Genomic DNA, 21,440 nt, shown 5'->3' with positions numbered 1-21,440 from the left:
GGGGAAGGGGGTAATATGGTAAGACTTGTGCTCTAAGGAAATTGTTTTAAAGGATGAATGGAGATAGACTGAAATGGGAAGAGACTTCAGACAGGGAGACCAGCCAGGAAGTAATTGCAATAGTCCAGGTATGAAGTGATGAGAGCCTTTACCAGAATGGTAACAGTGTCAGAGCAAAGAAGAGAGTTTATACAAGAGATGTTAAGAAGGCAGAAATGACAGGATTTGGCAACAGATTGAATATGGAGAGTGCCAAGTCAAGGGTACCAAGGTTTAGGCCTGTGTCACTAGAAGGATGGAGGTGCCCTCAATAATAATAAAGAAGTTTAAAGGAGGGGAAAGTTTGGGATAAGACATGCAGTTCAAGATGACATGACTTCCTTTAAGTCCCAACTAAAATCCTACCTTCTATAGGAAGCCTTTCCTAACCCCTTTTAATTCTAGGGCCTTCCTTAATTATTTCCTGTTTATCTTGCATGTATAGTTTTGTATATATTCATTTGCATGTTGTCTCACCCATTAGACTGCATGCTGCTGCTGCTTTTTTTTTTTTTGCAGGACAATGAGGGTTAAGTGACTTGCCCAAGGTCACACAGCTAGTAAGTGTCAAATGTCTGAGGCCAAATTTGAACTCAGGTCCTCCTGAATCCAGGGCCAGTGCTTTATCCACTGTACCACCTAGCTGCCCCTGATTGCATGCTTCTTGAAGGCAGACACTGTGTCATATCCCCAGTGTTCAACACAGTGCCTGGCACATAGTAAGCACTTAATGAATGTTTATTAATTGATTGGTTGATCGATTGATATTCAGTAGGCAGTTGATGGCAAGACTAGAGTTTGGGAGAGAGGTTAAGTCTGCATAAATTGATCTAAGAATTATCTCCATACTGATGATAATTGAATTCATGGAAGTTGAATAATCTATCCTTTAATTCTGTCCCTCTTTTTTCCTTCTACCAAGCAAGTCCTATCCCACTTTTTTTAAACCAAACTTTATAAATTAATTGGAAAAACAGGTACCAGTTGAACACTGTCTTAGCTGTTTACCTCCCATAGGAGAGACTAGCTCCCTCTCCTTTGTTTATCACCTTTAAAAATATACCTATTATAATATTTGTGGATGATATTATTGTACATTATTCAGTATTCATTCATTAATGAATATCTCTTCAGTCAATCAATAAACATTTATTAAGGGCCTGCTATGTGCCAGGTACTATGCTAAGCATTTCACTTCCACTATACCATCTATATATCTATATATTATAAGTTCCTTGAGGTCAAGAAATGTGTGACCCCAAACCGGAATCACCCCTTCTGTCCACTTCCTCCACTCCTGCTCACATACTCCTGAACAGTTTGAGGAAGCCTCTCAACCATCTTGACTGAGTCCTCTATAATGACATGTTTTCTAATCTCAGTCTAGCTGATAATCACTACTTTTTACTCCCAACTTAATCTCTATCTTGTTCCCCAGAGTGACTGTTCCAAACCTGTTATTCTCGCAGGTCTCTCACACCACCCCATTCCCAACCCTCTCTACTGAGGACCTTTCCTCATACTTTCCAGAGACAAGCCATTTTCCATGAGCTTCCCTTTCTCTTCTTTTCTTCATTTCATTGCCCTTTGACTTCCTCTTCCACTCTCTTCTCCTTCTATCTCTGAAGAAGAGAGGGCCTTTTCCTCAAAACCAGTACCACTACTTCATAGGGTCATAGTTAGAGGTGGAAGGGATGTTTGAGATCCTCGATTCCAACCTCCTTATTTTACAAAAGAGGCAGGGAGCTTAAAGTGCCTTTGCCCAGGTCACAGCTAAGAAGTATCTGAGGGGGCATGTGAGTCCAGATCTAATTGATTCCAAATACACTCACTGTCCTATCCACTACTTGATAATGCCTCTACTTGATTACATCCTCTCCCCCTTCTCTAGCATACTGTGCTCCCCTCTATCACCCTCTCTCTGTCTTTGTCTGTCTCCCCCAGCCCAATCTTCATTCTTTATCTAGTTTTCCTTCCCTACTTGGAGACACAGCTAGGTTTTCCTTATCTTAAAAATCTCTCACTAGTTACCACCATCCCCTTAAGCTATTTCCCTATCTCCCTTCCAGGTTTTTTCAACCAAACTCCTAAAAAAAAGTTTGTTTTTACCTGTTGCTTCCAGTTACACTTCTAACACTCACTTCTCAACCCTTTGCATTTTGACTTCCAGTCTCATCACTCAAATAAGACTGCACTTTCCAAAGTTACCAAAGATCATTTAATAGACAAATCGAAGGGCCTGTTTCCAGTCTTTATCCTTCTTGATCTTCAGTATTTGAGGATCCCTCTCCTGAATATTCCCTCTTCTTTCTATGTTTTGGGGGAGAGGGGACATTATTATCTCTTTAATCTTCTAACTCTCTAATTGTACCTTCTCTGTCTTTTTTTTGCTGCATTATAATAGATAACTGGGACTATAGTTGTCCCTCCACATTTGCAGGGGTTAGGGGTACAGGACCCCCACAAATATGAAGAACCACAAATAACTCTAGGCACCACCTCAGAACTGTTTTTAATCATTCTGATCACATTTGTTTAATACACAAAACAAGTAAAACAACACACTGCACCCATAAAAAAGTTGCAGTTTCCATATGAGAGATTAGTATCTTGCACACTATAGTCTTTCACAGCAGCCCCTGAAGCTGCAGCAACTGCTTCACAGATTTCCTTCTCCTACTAAAAGCACAAGATACAAAGATCACTGCAAGAGAAAAGTCTCGTGACTGAGTTTGGATGGTAGAGTTCTAACATTGAAAAACAAACTCCACTGGTTGCCTGTTACCTCAGGGATTAATATAAATTCCTTTCTCTGGCATTTAAAGCCCTTTGCAGTCTAGCTGTGCCTTACCAGGCTTCTTACACATTTTACTCTTTGATAAACACTTAAGTCCAATGAAACTATATTTTACCAAGACATTCCATCCCTTGTTTCGATACTTTTGTGCTGACTCACTTATGCCTAGGAACATACTGGCAATTCGTCACCACACCTCAGAATCCTTAGCTTACTGAACGCAACAGGCAATTAAACAATTTCTGCCTGACCTATTGAAACAAGTTACTGACAAGAAAAATCGGGAAATGAATGGAAGAAAAGACATAACAGTAATTGTAATAATGTCATTATGAAGTTTAACATATAAATCAATTGCCATAACGATGAGACCAAAAGAGCCTAAATATTTGTCTAATTAATAATCACTTCATTTAACTATGGCACCTGAGTATAACACTATTATAAAATATATACCCATTTATAAAATCATACATAGCCTGGTGAAAGAGTATGGGTTGTGGGGGCAGCTAGGTGGCACAGTAGATAAAGAACCAGCCCTGGATTCAGGAAGAACTGAGTTCAAATCTGACCTCAGACACTTGACACTTACTAGCTGTGTGACCCTGGGCAAGTCACTTAACCCTTATTGCCCTGCCCCCCCAAAAAAAGAAAGAAAGAAAGAGCATGGGTTGTATCACTTTATAGGTCAAAATCTAAACCCTTCATTTTATAGATGAGGAAACTAAGGCCCAAGAAGGAAGGCTAAGTTACTTATCTAAGATCACAAAGGTAGAAAGTATCACATATCAGTTAGTACTGTCAGTAATTAACCGGCAGGATTTGAATACAAGCTCTTTGATTCCAGATCTAGCATTTTTTTCCACAGTACCACACTACACTGGAAAAACAACAGCAAAGGTGGGAAGAGCAACTGGGATGAATCAGATACAAAAAGAAGTCTGACACATTTTTGAGAGTTTTGAGGAATTAATTCTCAAAGTATCTGAAAGAGAGTAAGATACCAGCACTTAGTCCACATAGTATGCTCGTTGTAAATGCTTATAATACCCTGACTTGAATAAGTACATGAGGGGAAAATCTTGGACCCCCCCCAAGTGTTGGAGAAAACTTCAATGACTACTGACCCATATTCCTCATCTCTCATATATATATATATATATATATATATATATATATATATATATATATATATATATATATATAACATAACATTGTTATGAGAATGATAAATGTATGATCTCTACATATGTCAGATGCATCCTTAATGAGATAAATAGAAACAGATAGACTTTCTTGAGTGATATTCCACAAACCATGTCTTTTTCATGCCAAAGGTGACTGAAAGAAGTATATAATAAAAGATCTCATGGTGCTTATTATTTGTTGACTACAAAAAAAAATAGCATGTTATTTGGTAGAACAAATAGTCACCTTAAATATGCATATGTCAAAATCATACAAGATTCCCTGAAAAATAACTAAGGTAATCTTGTTCATATACTCTGTGATCATTAATAACAAGACATAAAAAAAGGTGAAATACATGCTTGCCAAAAGTGTTAGCCACTTTGTTGAAGGAGACACAATGCAAAGTCCAAATTGAAGAGGTATTCCTATAGATAGTGATGTCATGCAGATGTTCCTGTTTATTGATAATATATAATATGATCACATGAAAGCCTAGAACATCACAAAGCTTTCTCGGTGATATCCAGTTTGGTCTAACCATCCACATCAGAAAAATTGGGTAGTTTAAGAATGACTATTGTCTTCTCAGATATTCAGTTAAATAGAAAGCTATAATTCTTGTCCAGTTTTATATACAAATATATGTGATATATATTATAAATCGAGCTCAGCACTGAAAATAAGGAGGAGTGGGCTGGCTTCCCTTTGGGAAATTACAAAAGTTTTACCCAAAGCTTCTTTCTGAAGTAAAGGGCCATTTTAAAAATATCAGCATCCTTCTAGTGATAGTGTATGGCTGCACATCATTGAACACTATGATCTCTGATGAATTGAAATAAAGGCTTATGCAAAGGTCAATAGAAAAATACAGTTATATACATGAACAAAGAGCGACACTATATAAACAAGGAATTATGGGGGCAGCTAGGTGGCGCAGTGGATAAAATACAAGCATTGGATTCAGGAGTACCTGAGTTGGAATTAGGCTTCAGACACTTGACACTTACTAGCTGTGTGACCCAGGGCAAGTCACTTAACCCCCATCACCCTGCCAAAAAAACAAAAACAAAAAAACAAGGAATTATGAAGGAGAACTAGAATAAAGGATGCCATCAAAGAAATGTGTGATCAAAAAAAAGATGGGCTACACATGTAAGAAGAGGGCATATTATATAGCCTCCTTGCTCTTCATAATGGCAAGAGAACACAAAAAAGCCACAACTACCTTGTTGGCTGTACCTCCAGTAATAAACTTATGGGATGACATGGGCAAAAGTTGCACAGGATGGGCAGGCATAGATGAATTGTAGTGTGTATGGTTAAAAGAAATATCCATATAGATGAATCATAGACTTCTTTTGAGTATTTGATTATTTCTTTCTTCATAATAAGTTTAGCAATCTTGGGTCTAAATTTTTATGAATCTGTTAATATACTTTCCTTATCTACATTTGTGACAGTCATGAAAGATGCATGTGTGTATATTTATACCTACATATATAGACATATACAGAAAATAATATAAATACGTATGTATATATTTGCACAAATATATATATATATAAATACACACATCCATACATATACACACAAACTCAAACTCAGTAAAAATGACCTACTTAATAAAAAGAGTTAGTCTTTCATTAATTTATTTGTTTTCATTTCAGTTCAGTAAAGTAATATTTAATGAAGCTTAAAAATATAACATATTTCATGTGTGAGAAGTTTAAGTTTTGATTTTATATGAAATTTTTCTTAGGTTTTCTCTCCCTGATCTTAAATTTTAATTAAATCCTTTAAAAAAAACAGAAATTAGAAGATGTTTATTTACTGTGCTATGAAACAGTATTCCCTTGTTTTTTGCATATCCTTCCATTCTCATATTGAGTATGGGGACTGGTGAAAATCTTTAATGAAAATTGTATTTCTGTTAGGAAACTGAGAACTTATCAAACTTAATTGGAAAAAAAAGAACAAAAGGCATTTAACTTAGGAAATAGTTATAAATATTTTAATTAATAACTGATTTGGTGAAACAGAAATAATACTAATTAAAAACTGAAGTAATTTAAGTGTTTTTAAATTATTCATCTGTAAACTCAATTTTCTAATTAAACCTATGCTTTCTTATTTTGCTTTTTCCATGTAATGGAAAAAATCTTTTTTCTAATATACATAAATTCAAGCAATGTTACAAAACATTACTTAGCCTTAAAATAAGTAATGATTGGGTACATACCATGAATAGGCAAAGAATGTTCTGCAATTAGAAAATTTCATATGGAATTATCATGAAAACTTTAGGGTACAAAATGTTACTGAGAAATATCTATAGTTCTATAGTTTGCTACTCTACTTAAAATTCATAGGCAATGTTGTATTTGCTTTTAAAACTTTTGAGCATCTATTTGCCTACATTCTTGAATACTGACTTGTCATTCTATTAAGCAAACTTATAAAGTTCCTACTATATACAGAGCAGGAAGCTTGGAGTTAGGGAAGATACAAAGTTTAGAAAAGAGAGAATCCCTGCTTTTGTGGTTCCTAAAGACTAACAGAAAGACATAAATCTCCACAGCATATAACAGTTGAACTTAGAATTAAGTGACCAATAATTACTTATAAATATATTAAAAAGGTGCAAGCAGTTGTTGTGTGGGCAATGTAGAAAAGGTCATTACATACTTTGGAAATTTTAGAAGACTTCTGGGCAGGGATACCATTTTTGTTAAAGAGTTGAGGTAGAGACCACATCAACACGGACAAAGACATAGAGACAGAAAAAAACTATAAAAGGAGATAGATCAGTGTACAGCATAGAGATTAGTAATATTAATTGGAGCTAGAAAAGTAGGGTGGTCCTGGATTGCAAATGTCCTTGAATGCCAAGCAAAGGAGTATGTGTGGGGCTGACATTAAAGAGACATTTGAAAATTTTTGAGCAAGAGGAAAAATATGTAAGAAATGTGATTGGCCATAGATTATGATTTCTAGAGAGGAACAAGTAGAGAAGGAAATAGAACAGAATAAGAACCTCCTTCAAGAGGCTGTTAAAATAACTAAATGTTAGTAAGGACCTGTGTTAATGTGGTGGCCCAGCAACAAAGAATAGGGCATACAAGTAAGAAATAATGCAGAATACTCTTTGACCCAGTAATACCCCTACTAGGTTTGTATCCCAAAGAGATCATAAAAAAGGGAAAAGGACCCAAATGTACAAGAATAATTATTGCAGCAGGGGCAGCTAGGTGGCGCAGTAGATAAAGTACCGGCCCTGGATTCAGGAGGACCTGAGTTCAAATACTGCCTCAGACATTTGCCACTTACTACCTGTGTGACCTTGGGCAAGTCACTTAACTCTCATTGTCCTGCCCCTCCAAAACACACACACACACACATTTATAGCAGCTCTCTTTGTGGTAGCAAAGAATTGGAAATCAAGGGAATATCCATCAGTTGGGGAATGACTGAACAAGTTTTGGTAAATGAATGTAATGGAATACTATTGTGCTGTAAGAAATTATTAGCAGGCAGATTTCAGAAAAACCTGGAAAGACTTAAGTGGACTGATGCTGAGTGAAGTGAGTAGAACTAGGAGAACATTGTACACAGTATAATAGCAACATTGAGTGATGATCAACTGGGATAGACTCAGCTCTCTCTCAGCAGTGCAGTTATCTAAGACAATTCCAAAGAACTCATGATGGAAAATGTTCTCCACATCCGGAAAAAGGAACTGTGGATTCTGAATGCAGATTGAATTATACTGCTTCTACTTTTGTTTTTGTATTTGTCTTTTTTGAGATTTCTACCTTTCGTTCTGATTCTTCTTTCACATGACTAATGCAGAAATATGTTTGATGTGATTGTACATATATAACCTATATCAGATTGCTTTCTGTTTTGGGGAGGGGGGAGGGAGGGAGAAAAATTTGGAACTAAAAAATCTAATGAAAACAGATGTTGAAAACTATCTACATGTAACTGGAAAATAAGAAAATACTTTAATGATTTAAAAAAATACTGCTGAAGCAGAAATCAAAGGACATGGTCACTGTTAGGGCATGAATGGTGGAGGGAAAAGAAGGTAATAACAATATTTCAAATGTAAGAGACTGGTTGACTGGTAGCTCTAAAGAAATAGTAAAATCTGAAGAGCACAGGTTTGGGAAGAGAACTATTTTAAGTTCGCTTTAAGCTATTTTGAGTTTAGGTGCCCTTAGGACATCCCATCAGTGATAGTCTGTAGGCATTTAGAAATGTGGGTCTGGATTTGGCTGTTGAAAGAGAAATCAAGGCTAACCTTGGATTTTTTGAGTCATTTGCATAAAGGTATTAATTGAACCTTAGTCAAGTATCGTGATTCAGTGGAAAGAACACTGGACTCAGAATCCAAGAACCTGTATTGAAATCTCTGCTCTGCTATTTACTTCCTGTGTGACCATGTGGAATTCACATAACTTTCCTGGGAACTCAAGTTTCCTCAACGATAAAACTGGGGAATGGATGTGAAGGATTTGGACTAGATAATTTCTGAGGGCCCTTCCAGCCTTTCAGCTCTAAATCTGTGTTCCTATGACTGAAATTACCAAGGAAGAGAATGTTAAGTAAGAAGAGAAGAAACTCAAGGACAAAACCTGTTATAAATGTGTATTGTCTAGCTAAACAAATTCCCATGTTGGCAGCCATGCTTCCCCCAACCTCCACCCTCATCAAAAAAAGAGAGAAATTGCTTCATTCTGTACTTAAGTCTATCATAGAAGTAGATAGAATGTTCTACTATGGTTCCTCTGGAACGTTTGTAGGTCATTGTATTTAATTAGAGTTCCTAAGTCTTTCAAAAGTGGTTTGTCTTTATAATATTATAATTATCACATAAATTATTTACCTGGTTCTGCTCACTTCACTTTGCATGGTTTTGTTTTTATTATTGTATTGCATTCATGGACCACAATATGTACAACCCATCAGTGGGCACTCAATTTATCCAATTTAATTAAAATTATATTTACTTCATACAGGTCTTTCCAAGTTTCTCTGAATTCACGCCCTTCATTATTTCTTATAGCACAATAGTATCCCATTACATCCATATAGTATAACTTGTTAAGCCATTCCCCAATTAATGGTTACTGCCCCCCCCCCCAGTTTCCAATAATTTGCTACTAAGGAAAGGAGCTACTATAAATATTTTTGTACATGTGGGTCCTTTCCTTCTTTCTTACTCCCAAATTTAGTGAAAAATTTGTCTGGATTTCCTGACAAAATAGCTATCTGAACAGGAGGCAAAACACGCTGTTCCCACATACCTACTATAGCTAAATTCCAAAGTTCTCACTATACCAAATAATTATCAAGAAATCCATTGAGAAACTAGAATTTTTACAATTTTTTCCCCCTTCAAACCACACTGAAAGTCAGCCAGAAGCCCCAAGGCAAGAGGAAAAGCAGTCCCTCCAGCAAAACCAGAATGAGCATGAGCAGAGATAGGACACATGTAACCTGCAGGGTTTTGTGTTCAGAGGCAGCAAGACCAAAGGACTCCTCCGGGAATCAGGCTGATGAGTAAGCCCAAGGAAGCAGCAGCAGGCTGGGACCAGCATTGTGCTCAGACTGGGATACCCCAGACCCCCAGCTTCAGAGTTCTCTAAAGAGGTCCCTGAAAAGCTAATACTTAAACAATTAGCAGGACCCAGAAGGTGGAAGTTAAGACAAGAACCCAAAGTAAGAACAATCAAAGCTAACCACCCCTCTGAAAAGGGCAGTGGGAGGAAAGGAGGTAGGAAGGGTACAATGTTCAATCCTGGAATTAGAAAAGGAAAAATGAGTAAATCAAGGGAAATATCAACCAAATTAAAAGAAAAAAAAACATTTCAAGTCTAGAGTTTTCCAAAAAGGAATGAATAACTCTATAACAATTGCATAGTCAAAAGTTTTTGGGTTTTTTTTAATGGATTTTTCTACAATGACTACATTGAGTGCCAGGAAGAAAAGAAAAAAGCAAGATATAAAAAATGAAAAAAAAAAAAAACCTAAATTTTTCGAGGAAAGAATTGGAAGGAGAAAAAATTAGCTTAGAGGACAAAGTGGTTAACCATACCCAAAACGGAATAACTGAAAGCTAGAATAGAACAAAAAGCAATCAATGACTCCATGTGACAGCAATGAATATTAGAACAAAATCAAAAGGTTGAAAAGATAGGAAAAAGATGTAAGCTATCTGGTATCAAAGACAACTGACAGATCAAAGAAATAATGTTTAAGCCATTGAACTCCCTGAAAACTGTAATTATTTTTTTAAAGTCCAAACTATTTCAATAAATCATGAATGAAAAAAAAAGTCCAGATTAATATATATGGCAAGAAAGCAAAGATAGAAAGAGCATTCTGATCACTTCTTGAAAGGAACCCCAAAAGGAAAAGTCCCTGAAATGTCATAACCAAAAGTCAGAATCACACAAAACTTGGTGGCTTCTACAAGAAATAAGTATTTCAGCTGTGTCAGTAGTGGCCTTGTCTACCTCCCAGGATGGCTGCTCCTAGGCAGAGCTTTATTTTAAAAGTTTTGATTTTTTTTAATGTCACTTCCTAATATATCTTCTACCCTTTTTGTTATGCAACTCTTAACAAAAAAAGCATAGTTAAACAAACGAAAACTTTATCTTTTCTGACTGTGTAGGCTTTATCAGAGGCTACATCTCACCCCTTTTTCTTATCTGCTGAGAGGAGGAAGACCAGAGATAAAATTGATCTCTGCATTGGCCAGTTATTAGTAAACATCTCTTAATATTGTTTTCTTTTACATTGTTATAATCTTTATATAAATAGTTTTCTTGGTTTTGCTTACTTCCAATGTCAGTTCTTACATGAAAGGGATCCCAAGTCTTTCTGAATTCCTCGTAGTGGATTTTTCTTATATTACATCCATGGACCATAATATATTCAACCCATCAGTGGTCTCTTTATTGTCACAAGTAATTTACATTGGTTAAACTTCTGGAAGAAATTATCATGTCATTTCTGTTGTCCATTTCATATTTTTAAAATTTTCATTTGCTTGTTTAATTCACAGTTATTTCAGGGTTACTTCACAGCTTTTTTTTTCTTTCATATTTTTCTTTTTTTTTTTTTTTACTAATTATGATGATAGTTCTGAATCACTGTTCTGACTAAATATAGACAACTGACTCACGGATAAATCCATTATCAATAATAAGTCCTTTCCTATCTCTTAAAATCTATTTTATTTTAAATAACATTATATAGAACTAAATAGATTACATTTTTAAATGTTTATAATCATATTTTAGAGTTAATATTCACAGCTCATATAGAAAGAAATCTATTATATTTATCTTTCAATGGAGACCTTGTTAGATATCTCATTATATTAAGTTTCTGTTTTTATTGTTATAACAATTTCAATAAAAGTCTTGTAAGACATTAGCAAGAAAGTGGGAGCATATTAAACTGATCATTTGTTGTTTTTTCCCCTACAGTAACAACAGGAAGAAAAGCAATGACCATTGTGCTTTCTTTTATGTTCTTTGCTAAGCCCTTCACATTTCAGTAAGTACTTTGTCCTTTAGTTTTCTCAATATACATTTTCCCCTAAATAACATTAACTCTGACTTTTGTACTTTTACTCTATTTATTTGCTAAATGCCTTAATTTCAATAGTGTTTTATTGTCCTTTAGAAAATATTTTATAATGAATCCTTTTGCTTGAAACTCTTATTTGCAGATATCTCTATACCACTCTTGTAGGTACTACCTTAATTCACTTTTTGTATAAATGGATTCTATTGAAAGTAGTGAGTATAACTTGAAGTCCTGAATGCTAGTAATATAGGCTCTATATATTATTGGGAATAAGTTCTTGTTTTCTAAATCAAGAATTCAGGACTTTTCTTCCTAATACAGGGAAATCATGTAGATGTACCTAAAAGGTTGACTTGGTACTTGGTTCCTGTCATATATAATCCCTGCCGATTTTTCATTAAAGTCATTCTTTGATGCCTCCTCATGGTGTGGCAGCAGCCCTGAGTTTTCGAAGGCTGAGCCAGCAGAGTACAGGTTCTTGCACTTCTTAGGGGTCTTTTTCTTTTGTCCGAACCACAGCCAAAATAACTTCATCCCCAGGCTGGTCTCACGGGTGTGCTCTATATCCCTTCCAACTTGTGTCAATGTAGGAAATACCTATACCAATGAGCGCAGTGATCCTTGATTCCACTTGGAATCAGCATTGTCTTAAATCTACTCATAGAAGGAAAAGCTGCAACCTGCAGCTCCTAGACATCACACTCACTTGAATGTTAAATCTCTCAGTTGCCTCATTTTATAGATGAGGCAACTGAGCAAAACAGGGCTAAGTGACTTGCCCAGGATCACACAGCTAGTAAGTCTGGAGCCAGATTTGAACTCAGAAGGATGAGTCTTCTTGACTCCAGGCCTGGCAATCTACCTATCCGCTGCGTCATCTAAGCTGCCCTCATCTATATTTTTATCTATATAGAGATACAGGTTTTCTTGTTGTACTTCAGTTGTTGGTGAACACAAACACAGACCCGTTTGGCAAAATAGCTAAAGTATACAGTGCCCATGGGTATTTCCTTGGTTTCTCTTTGTTTCCTAGAGTTACCTTCTTTCCTAATTTTGAATCTCTCATCTGGTACTTTTTTCCAGTTTCCAATCTCTGAGGTCATGCACATAATTTGATTAGATTTTCCATACTTCCTGGATAGTTTGGATTTTGAACTTTGAACCATTATTGTGAAAAGTTCAAAGTTTATTAAATATTATACTAAAAATAAAGAATGGCTTTTCTCTAGAGATAGGAGAAAAGACCCACTACAGTAGAGAGATTTTTGTTTGTCCTTCGTTCCCAAAGAAGACCATGACATCGAGGTCATGTCATGACTTGCAGTGAATTGGATTTTAAGTGAGGGAGGGCTTTGCTAACTTAGATTAACTTCTTGGTCCAGTGTGTTTCCCACTCCCATGAAGATGTTATTTAATAAAATTAACAAATATGTAATGATAATATTAAATAATATAGTAATTTATGGGGCAGCTAGGTGGTGCAGTGGATAAAGCACTCGCCCTGGATTCAGGAGGACCTGAGTTCAAATCTAGCCTCAGACACTTGACACTAGCTGTGTGACTCTGGGCAAGTCACTTAACCCTTATTGACCTGCAAGAAAGAAAGAAGGAAAGAAGGAAAGAAAGAAAGAAGGAAAGAAGGAAAGAAGGAAAGAAGGAAAGAAGGAAAGAAGGAAAGAAGGAAAGAAGGAAAGAAGGAAAGAAGGAAAGAAAGAAAGAAAGAAAGAAAGAAAGAAAGAAAGAAAGAAAGAAAGAAAGAAAGAAGGAAAGAAGGAAAAGGAAAGAAAGAAGGAAAGAAAGAGGAAAGAAAGAAAGAAAAAGAAATAATATAGTAATTTACTAAACTTCTATCTTTGAAGGTAATTATTATGTGTGCCTAGCCAAGTTCCTTTGTTTACAGTGAATTGTTATATTAATAATCTTTTCCTTTTTTTCTCTCTCAGATACGTGTGGTCTGGTTTATTAGTTGTGCTTGGTATATTTCTAAATGTTTACAGCAAAAATATGGACAAAATCAAGCTCCCATCACTACATAGTCTATTAAATAGAAAAATGGAAGCCAGAAAGACAAGGACGTTGGCACAAACAGTATAGGCAGTAATTTACACTGTCTGAAATGGAACTTTTTTGAGAGGAAAAAAATTATCAATTCACTTTCCAAAGGGATCTTTATAAAAACCAAAGGAGTAGAAGGCAAGCTGTGCATTGTGGCTTAAATATGAACATTTTTGTATGAAATCAACCTTCTCTTCACTTGCGGTCACTTTACTTTTGAAACATTCAACAAAGCCAGTGTGTAGCACATTATGAGAATAAAATGTCAAGATGAAGGACCGAAGTACTTGTCAGCTTATTGAGAATTTCCACCAGAAATGGAATATTGCAAGACGGAGACCAATTTGGATATCATATTTGTCATCTAAAATACTATTAATATGGATTTGTAGATTGTCTTGTCTTTATTTTTTGGTTTGAGCTATTAAAACTGATTTTTTAATTATTATGATACCGATGACCAAATTTATACTTTTAAGTCTTAGAAGAATGATTATTTTAAATAAAAATATATTTAATTATTTGTAATGTCTTAATATAATTATGTATTAAAGTTGAAAATGGAAATTAGGTTGTCTTTAATGAAACAAAAAATTGGGGGATTTTTCTCTGACTTGTAATTTAAAAATATATTTTCCAATGACAGCATGCCTTTTAATTACTCTATGAAATGTGCCTAGGATATCCATATGAGTCACCTTTATGCAATAGTTAAATGCATATCAATGGAAAGAATTGTTTCTGCCCACTAGGACAGATCTGGAAAATTAAATTATCTCAGAAAGGTTTATTTAACTAAGGTAGAAAAAGTTTGTCTCAAAATGATAATAGTTTACTTTTCTCACAAAATGTGCATCAGCTTTGAAACAATAAAAAGATATGGTGAAGTTAAAGCAGTTGAAAGTTTGCTTTATTTTTCACGTACAAAAAATAATATGCAGACTCTTACATAGTAGAAAAAACTTATCTAGGCTATTTAATGTATTATTTCAGGTGTGATGACCTCCACTGAAATGCTATTTTAATGTGTCATTAAAATAGGGATGCAGCTTTAGGATGACACTGAGTTTTTGAAGGCGATGCCAGGTGGTAGAAACTCCGTCAGGTCATAACAAGAAGGCAGGGCTCTGCCTATGAGCCTAGTGCCAGCCTCACTGTTTGGAGTGTCTCATCATCAGGAAGGTGGCCACCAGATAATGTTAGTTTGAGGATGGGGGATGGGAGGTGGGGAGTGAGGGAGATGAAAGTTTGCTTTTCTAAGTCATAAAGAATTATAGTTTGTCGAAGTGTAGATAATATTTTATATTTTATAGTAGTAAAGTATCTCCAAAAAGACATAGGGTATTGCGTTCACCAATAGTTCACAGCCTTTCTTAGATAAATTCATAGTGCCATAGAGCCACCACTAGTCTAATTCCCTCCTTTTTCATATTAAAAACTAAGGCTGAACAGGGATAAGTGACTTGTCCACAGTCACACAAGTAGTAAGTATCAGAAATGGGATATGGACTCAGGTTCTCTCACTACAAAGCCATTGCCATAGCAAGCTATTGAGCCACATAGAGGTTAAGGGAATTGCCTGGGGATAGTTCATAAAAATGGTATCCTTAGCCAGGAATGAAAACTAAATATGTGTTCTTAACTACAAACCCTGGGACTCTATCCATTAAAGTATAAGTCCCCAAATCTGCAATTTAGAATTTGTTTACACTCAGAGTAATCTGACTGTTTAGTCATTTACTTTTAATTTAAAAACAGCTTTTCAAATGGCTACTATATGACAAAACCTATTTAAAACAACCAATGTACATTTGATTTCCCAATACAAATAATATTGGTCAAATCAATTCAGTGTCTGTTCCACTAGATTATTTCATACGTGCTTCTTAGATAGCAGTCAAAAAGTATTTATTAAGTATCTACCATATTATTAATACTGTGCCAAGCAATAGGGTTACCCCAAAAAAGGCAAATGATAGTTCCTACCCTTAAGAAGTTCACAACTGAATAAAGGATGCAACAAGCAAATAAACATATATGAACAAGCTATATAGAGGATAAATATATGATTGAGAGGGAAGGGACTAGAGTTAAGGGGGATTAAAAAAGGCTTCCTGTAGAGGTGGGAGTTCTTTTGGGGCTTGAAAACCAGGGAAGGCAAGAACTAGATATGAGAAGGAAGAGTTTTCCAAGCATGGGAGACAACTAGAATAATTACCTTGGGCCAAGATAGTGTGTCTTGCTTGGTTAACAGTGGGGAGGCCATTATCAATGGATCAGTGTATAGGGAGATTATAAGGTGTAAAGACTAGAAAGGTAGGGGCTGGATTAGCCGATAAAGGGCTTTGAATGCCAGAGGATTTTATATTTGAACCTCTAGGTGACAGAGCCACTTATAGTTTATTAAATGGGGGAGAGGGATTGACATGGTTTGACCTGTGGTTTTGGAAAATCACTTTGGTCCTGGAGGACGGATTGGAGTGAGGAGAAATTTAAGGCAGGCAAACCCACCAACAAGCTCTTACAGTAGTCCAAGCATGAGGTAATGAGAGCTTGCAACAGTATGGTGGCAACAGTATCAGAGGAGGGAAGGGGATATATTCGAGGGATGTTGCAAAAGTGATATCAACAGGAAAGACTGGATTTGATTATTAATTTTGTCAATGGTTATCACTAAGTTTCTGATGATGGATGAAGAAGTTGTAACTTAATGGATAAAGAAGTTGTAATAACATCTAATATTTCAGATTTTTACCTTTTTAAAAATTAGTCACTTAGGGGTTGAAAAGTTGAATTCTAATCTTCCAAAATTGATATAACTGACATATTATATGACTTTTAACAATATATTTGTAATTTTATCATATTGTTTTGTAAACAAATAGATAAAAAAATCATCTATTCCACCCATCTTGCCTTAGAAGATGGATAAATAAAATGGTCCTTTTGAGGAAAAGTGCCTAATAAAAAAATATGATTACACACAATCCTCAATAACCTGTTGTATGGTTTCAATTGTGTCAAAACATTCTCTTTTACCGAGACTAATTGCTTAAGTTAAATTGTTGTGCCCTTTCACAGCATTCATATATAGTAAAGCCTCATGAATTTGAACTTACTATGGGAAATACTAATATGAAGTTATAATCTAAAATGTAGATTTTTAAAAAAAGAAATACAGTTGTATCATTACTTACAGTAGCACTAATTAAAGACTAACAAATTGTTGTCAAGTAGAGGTCTTACTGTAACTACTTTAATAAATTATTAAAATTTACTTACAACTTAAATATTAAATACCTCTTTGCAAACAGATAATAGTGAATATCAGAAAACATTTTCTTAAACAAGTAGGATAAAAATTGCCCCTGTAATCTTATTTGCATTATTGTTATTTGCATTATTAGCGAGTTAAATTTGGCTAATATAATGGAGGGTTGACTCATGGTTCCTTAAGCATTTCATTCAACTCTTTCCTTTAAGAACCACGCCAATTTCAAATTAAGCTCTTATCACTGTGTTATCCATTGTAATTTTTAGATTCTATTTCTGCTTCTTTTTTTTTCAGCACATAGACCATTTTCCCTATATCTGAGCAGTTTGGTTTTTCCCTCTGCAGCCTCTCTACCTTACACTTCTTATTAAATATCAATCTGCTTGTTTCTGATCCCTCAACTCCTACTCAGCTTTTCTGAGTAGGAGTTTTTCTCTCTTCTTTCATAGTTCAACTCAGGTACCACCTTCTGTAACAATTGGAATGATGCCACCTGCAGGAGACTTACTGTAGGAAAGCTCCAACATGAGGATAGGGCTTCTGAGGGCAGGACCATGCATCTTTTCTTTGGCGTCAGGAGTGACGTTTGCTTGTGGGAGGAAGAAGGTGGAAGCTGGCACACTGACTAGCTCTTTCTTGAGGACTCCGGTGGAGAAAGGAGCTAGAAATGCGCTCTCCCTTTAATAGATAGATGAATCTAAGCCTTTCTCTTCACCAAATTCTTATTCTCCTTAATAAATGCTTAAAAGTTTAACTCTTGCTAAAGCTTATAATTTATTGGCGACCACTCAGAGATTTTAGATAGTTTAGCTAGAATTTTAGCCCCTTACACTTCTTCATAAGCCTTCCCTCAATCTCCTCAGCTCTTAGTGCTTTCTACTTCCTTGAATTACTTTTCATTATTTGTTCATAGGTTATAGCAGTGTATGAGAGTGAGTTCCTTGAGAGATGGACTACTGTCTTTATATCCCAGAACCTAGCATTGTACCTTGCATGCAGAAGGTCCTTAATAAATAGTTATTTTTATTAGATTGTGCTACCTATGAAGACTACTTGAAATTTGACTCAATCGCCCATATTTCCTACCCTTGCTCTAGAAGGTGGCATCTTCAGAATGGCTTAAATAGGCATTCTTTTTTTGGTTTTTTGTTTTGTTTTTGCGGGGCAATGAGGGTTAAGTGACTTGCCCAGGGTCACACAGCCAGCAAGTGTCAAGTGTCTGAGGCTGGACATGAACTCAGGTCCTCCTGAATCCAGGGCTGGCGCCTTATCCATTGTGCCACATAGCTGCTCCCTTAAATAGGCATTCTTGCTAGTGACCCAGATCATGATGAAAATGTCAGTGATAGTCAGCTAGAAATTACACTTCCCAAAATATCACCAGTATCCCTCTTATCCAAATACTGAACTTTGCAGTAGAGTCACCAAAAACACTTTTATGATCTTCAATATATTTCCTGAGTGTGATATACTGTCAGGTACACTGGATTTGGAGTTTGAAGACCAAGGGTCAAATTTCACTATCTTGAACTTAACTTCTGGGTCTCATTTTCCTTATCTGTAAAATGAAGACATTGTACCTAAGATCCCATCCAGTTCTAGATCTATGATGCTAAATGACTTAATAACTATTATTATTATTATTATTATTATTATTATTATTATTATTATTATTATTATTGGTGAGGCAATTGGGGTTAAGTGGCTTGCCCAGGGTCACACAGCCAGTAAGTGTTAAGTGTCTGAGGCCAGATTTGAACTCAGGTCCTCCTGACTCCAGGGCCATTGCTCTATCCACTGTGCCACCTAGCTGCCCCCAATAACAATTATTTTATATTAATTAGCCCTTAATGAAATTCCCTAAAGACCATATAGATTACATGTTGTCTAAGATTCTAACAGGTCATTTTTACCTTAAATGAAATAGGATTAGCACAGCAGACCTTGAATTTTATGAAGCCATTCTGGTTGCTAACCAGTACCATGTTTTCTTAAAGAATTTAACAGATGATTTTTGACACCTTCCCCTTTAAACTATCCCTAAATGGTTTAGGATTAAAGTTTAGAAGTCTAATAACCAGGTTTGCTTTTCTCCCCTTTAAATAATGTGTTGGCTCTTAAAATCTTCAGAAACTTCCCTAATCTCTAAATTCTCAAACATCATTGCAGATTTCTCTCCCTAGTCCCATACCACCACGATATTTTTAGAACCATAGAATATCAATAATCAGGATTTCCAAATTAGGTAAATCTGTATGATTTAGTCTGTCACTTGTTCATCATCGACTTAAACCTGATTTACAAATTTCCCAATCTCTATGTTCTGTTGGTATTTGTTAGCTTCCAAAGAACTGCTGGTATAAGTGAAGGGATTTCTTTAATCATCACAAGTATTTGAAAGATTTGGTATTCATTACTTTCCCTATAAATGTTTGTTACTTATAAAAAATTCTTTGTAAATGTAAGATAGAGCCATAATTCACTATGAGTCATGGTCTGTTGTTTTAATTTCATGGCATGTAGTTAGAATGCTTTTTATGCTATGGTGTAGTGACATTATGAAAAAAAAAATTCACTTCCATGAACTGTTGCTTCAGAGTAAGCTCTGTATTACAAGGGCTTAGAAAAGCTTCAAAGCATTGTGTGACTGAACACTTAAGGGTTTTTTTCCAAGAGTTTATGCCCAAAATGTGTATCATTCAATAATTAATTATATAACATAACCAACAACCAAATCTCTTAAACATAAATGATTCCTACTCTATGAATTGCTTATTTCCATTAATGCAGCGATTTGAGGGTAATGACAGAGATGCATGATCATTTAAAGAGCAGCTTTTTAAGCTTTGGTCCTCCACTTTTCTATCCTGAGGGCAACCACAGATGGCTTCATCAGTTATTCCAATCTTAATACAAGATCTTAACACACAGTACTATTTGGGGAATGTTTTTGGAGGTAAGCAGCATGACATAATGGATATTGTGCTGGACTTAGAACCAGGAAGACCTAGGTTCAAGTCCTGCCAATACTTACTAACTATATTACCTAGGGCATGTCACTTAACCTCTTTGAGATTAGTTTTCTCATCTATAAAATAAGGATAATAAACAATATCACCTACCTACTAATAATAGCTGACATTTGTATAGTGCTTTAAGGTTTGTAAAGTACTTTACAAATATCTCATCCTCACAGCAACCCTGAGAGAGAGATGCTATTATTATCCCCATTTTACAGATGAGGAGACTAAGGAGAACAGAGGCTGTGACTTCCCCAGGGTCACAAAGCTAGTAAGTATCTGAAGAAAGATTAGAACTGAGGTCTTCCTGATTCTCTATCCAGTGCTGTATCCAGCTAGCTACCTTACAGAATTATTAATCAAGATCAAATTAGATAACTTTTGTGAAAGCCCTTTGCTAACCTTAAATTGAGCTTTTATTATGTCCAAATAGAATTACATTAACATATATCATTGTTTACATCCTAATCTACTTACATTAAGTCCTATAAATATAGTAAATACTCCATACCAAGGTAGACCCTACCTTAACAAGTGCTCCTATTCTATTACCTCTCTTCCAGCAGATTGCACCCGCTATGATCCCCACCCTATCACTTATCTTCAATCTCTCCTCCTAATTACTGCCTACAAACATGCCCATGTCTCTCCTATCCTTGAAAAGCCCTTATTTAATCCATCTCTCCCTGCTCTGTACCATCCCAAATCTCTTTTACCCTTTGTGATTAAACAGCTTGAGGACATCAACAGTAGGTGACTCCACTTCTTTAACTCTCTTAACTCTCTACAATCTGATTTCTGACCTCATCCTTTTCCTGAAACTTTTCTCTCCAAAGTTACCAATAATCTCCTAATTGCCAAATCCACCGACTTATTTCCAATCCTCATCCTTCTTGACCTCCTCAGTCCTTGACATTGATCATCAGCCTTTTTCTCTGATCCTCTCTTTTCTCTAGGTTTTCAAGACACCATTCTCTCCTGGTTCTTCTCCTACCTATCTGACCACTGCTTAGTCTCCACTGTATCTTCATCTAGATCATGCCTACTAATAGGAAGTGTCCCACAGGGCTCTATCCTGGGACATCTTCATTTTTCCCTCTGTACTACACTTGGTTATCTTTTCAGAGTCCATATATTTAATTATCATCTCTCTGACGATGCTTTTCAAATATACTTATCCAGCCCCAACCTTTCTCCTGACCTCCAGACTTGTATCTCTCACTGCCTTTCAGACATTTTGAATTAGATGTCCAGTGGGCATTTTAAATGTGATATATCCAAAAGGGAGCCCATTATCTTTATTCTTAAACCCTTCCAAACTTACCTATAGCCTCCAAGGCTGACAAACCACATCTTTCTCACACACTCCTCCCCCATTATCCAATCTGTTGCTAACACCTGTTGATTTTACCTTTGTAACATCTCTCAAATATGCCCCCTTCTCTCCTCTAGTACTGCCACC

At 35.7% G+C, this 21,440-nt stretch overlaps 1 protein-coding gene across 2 annotated transcripts in view; it reads left to right on the top strand.

Moving 5' to 3' along the window:
- Positions 1–16,500, top strand: part of SLC35B3 (solute carrier family 35 member B3) — a 58,117-nt gene extending 41,617 nt beyond the window's left edge. For both annotated transcript variants that reach the window (XM_043978729.1, XM_043978728.1), the window contains exons 9-10: positions 11,527–11,596; positions 13,573–16,500. In XM_043978729.1, coding sequence (XP_043834664.1) covers positions 11,527–11,596; positions 13,573–13,723 — 221 coding nt within the window. In that variant the 3' untranslated portion in view covers positions 13,724–16,500. The remainder of the gene's footprint in view (positions 1–11,526; positions 11,597–13,572) is intronic.
- Positions 16,501–21,440: the final 4,940 nt, after the last annotated feature.

The sequence above is a fragment of the Dromiciops gliroides genome, chromosome 1 (genome assembly GCF_019393635.1).
Source record: "Dromiciops gliroides isolate mDroGli1 chromosome 1, mDroGli1.pri, whole genome shotgun sequence".
NCBI lineage: Eukaryota > Metazoa > Chordata > Mammalia > Microbiotheria > Microbiotheriidae > Dromiciops > Dromiciops gliroides.
Note: the sequence above shows the minus strand (reverse complement) of the source record. Positions and strands in the feature narration are given on the sequence as shown.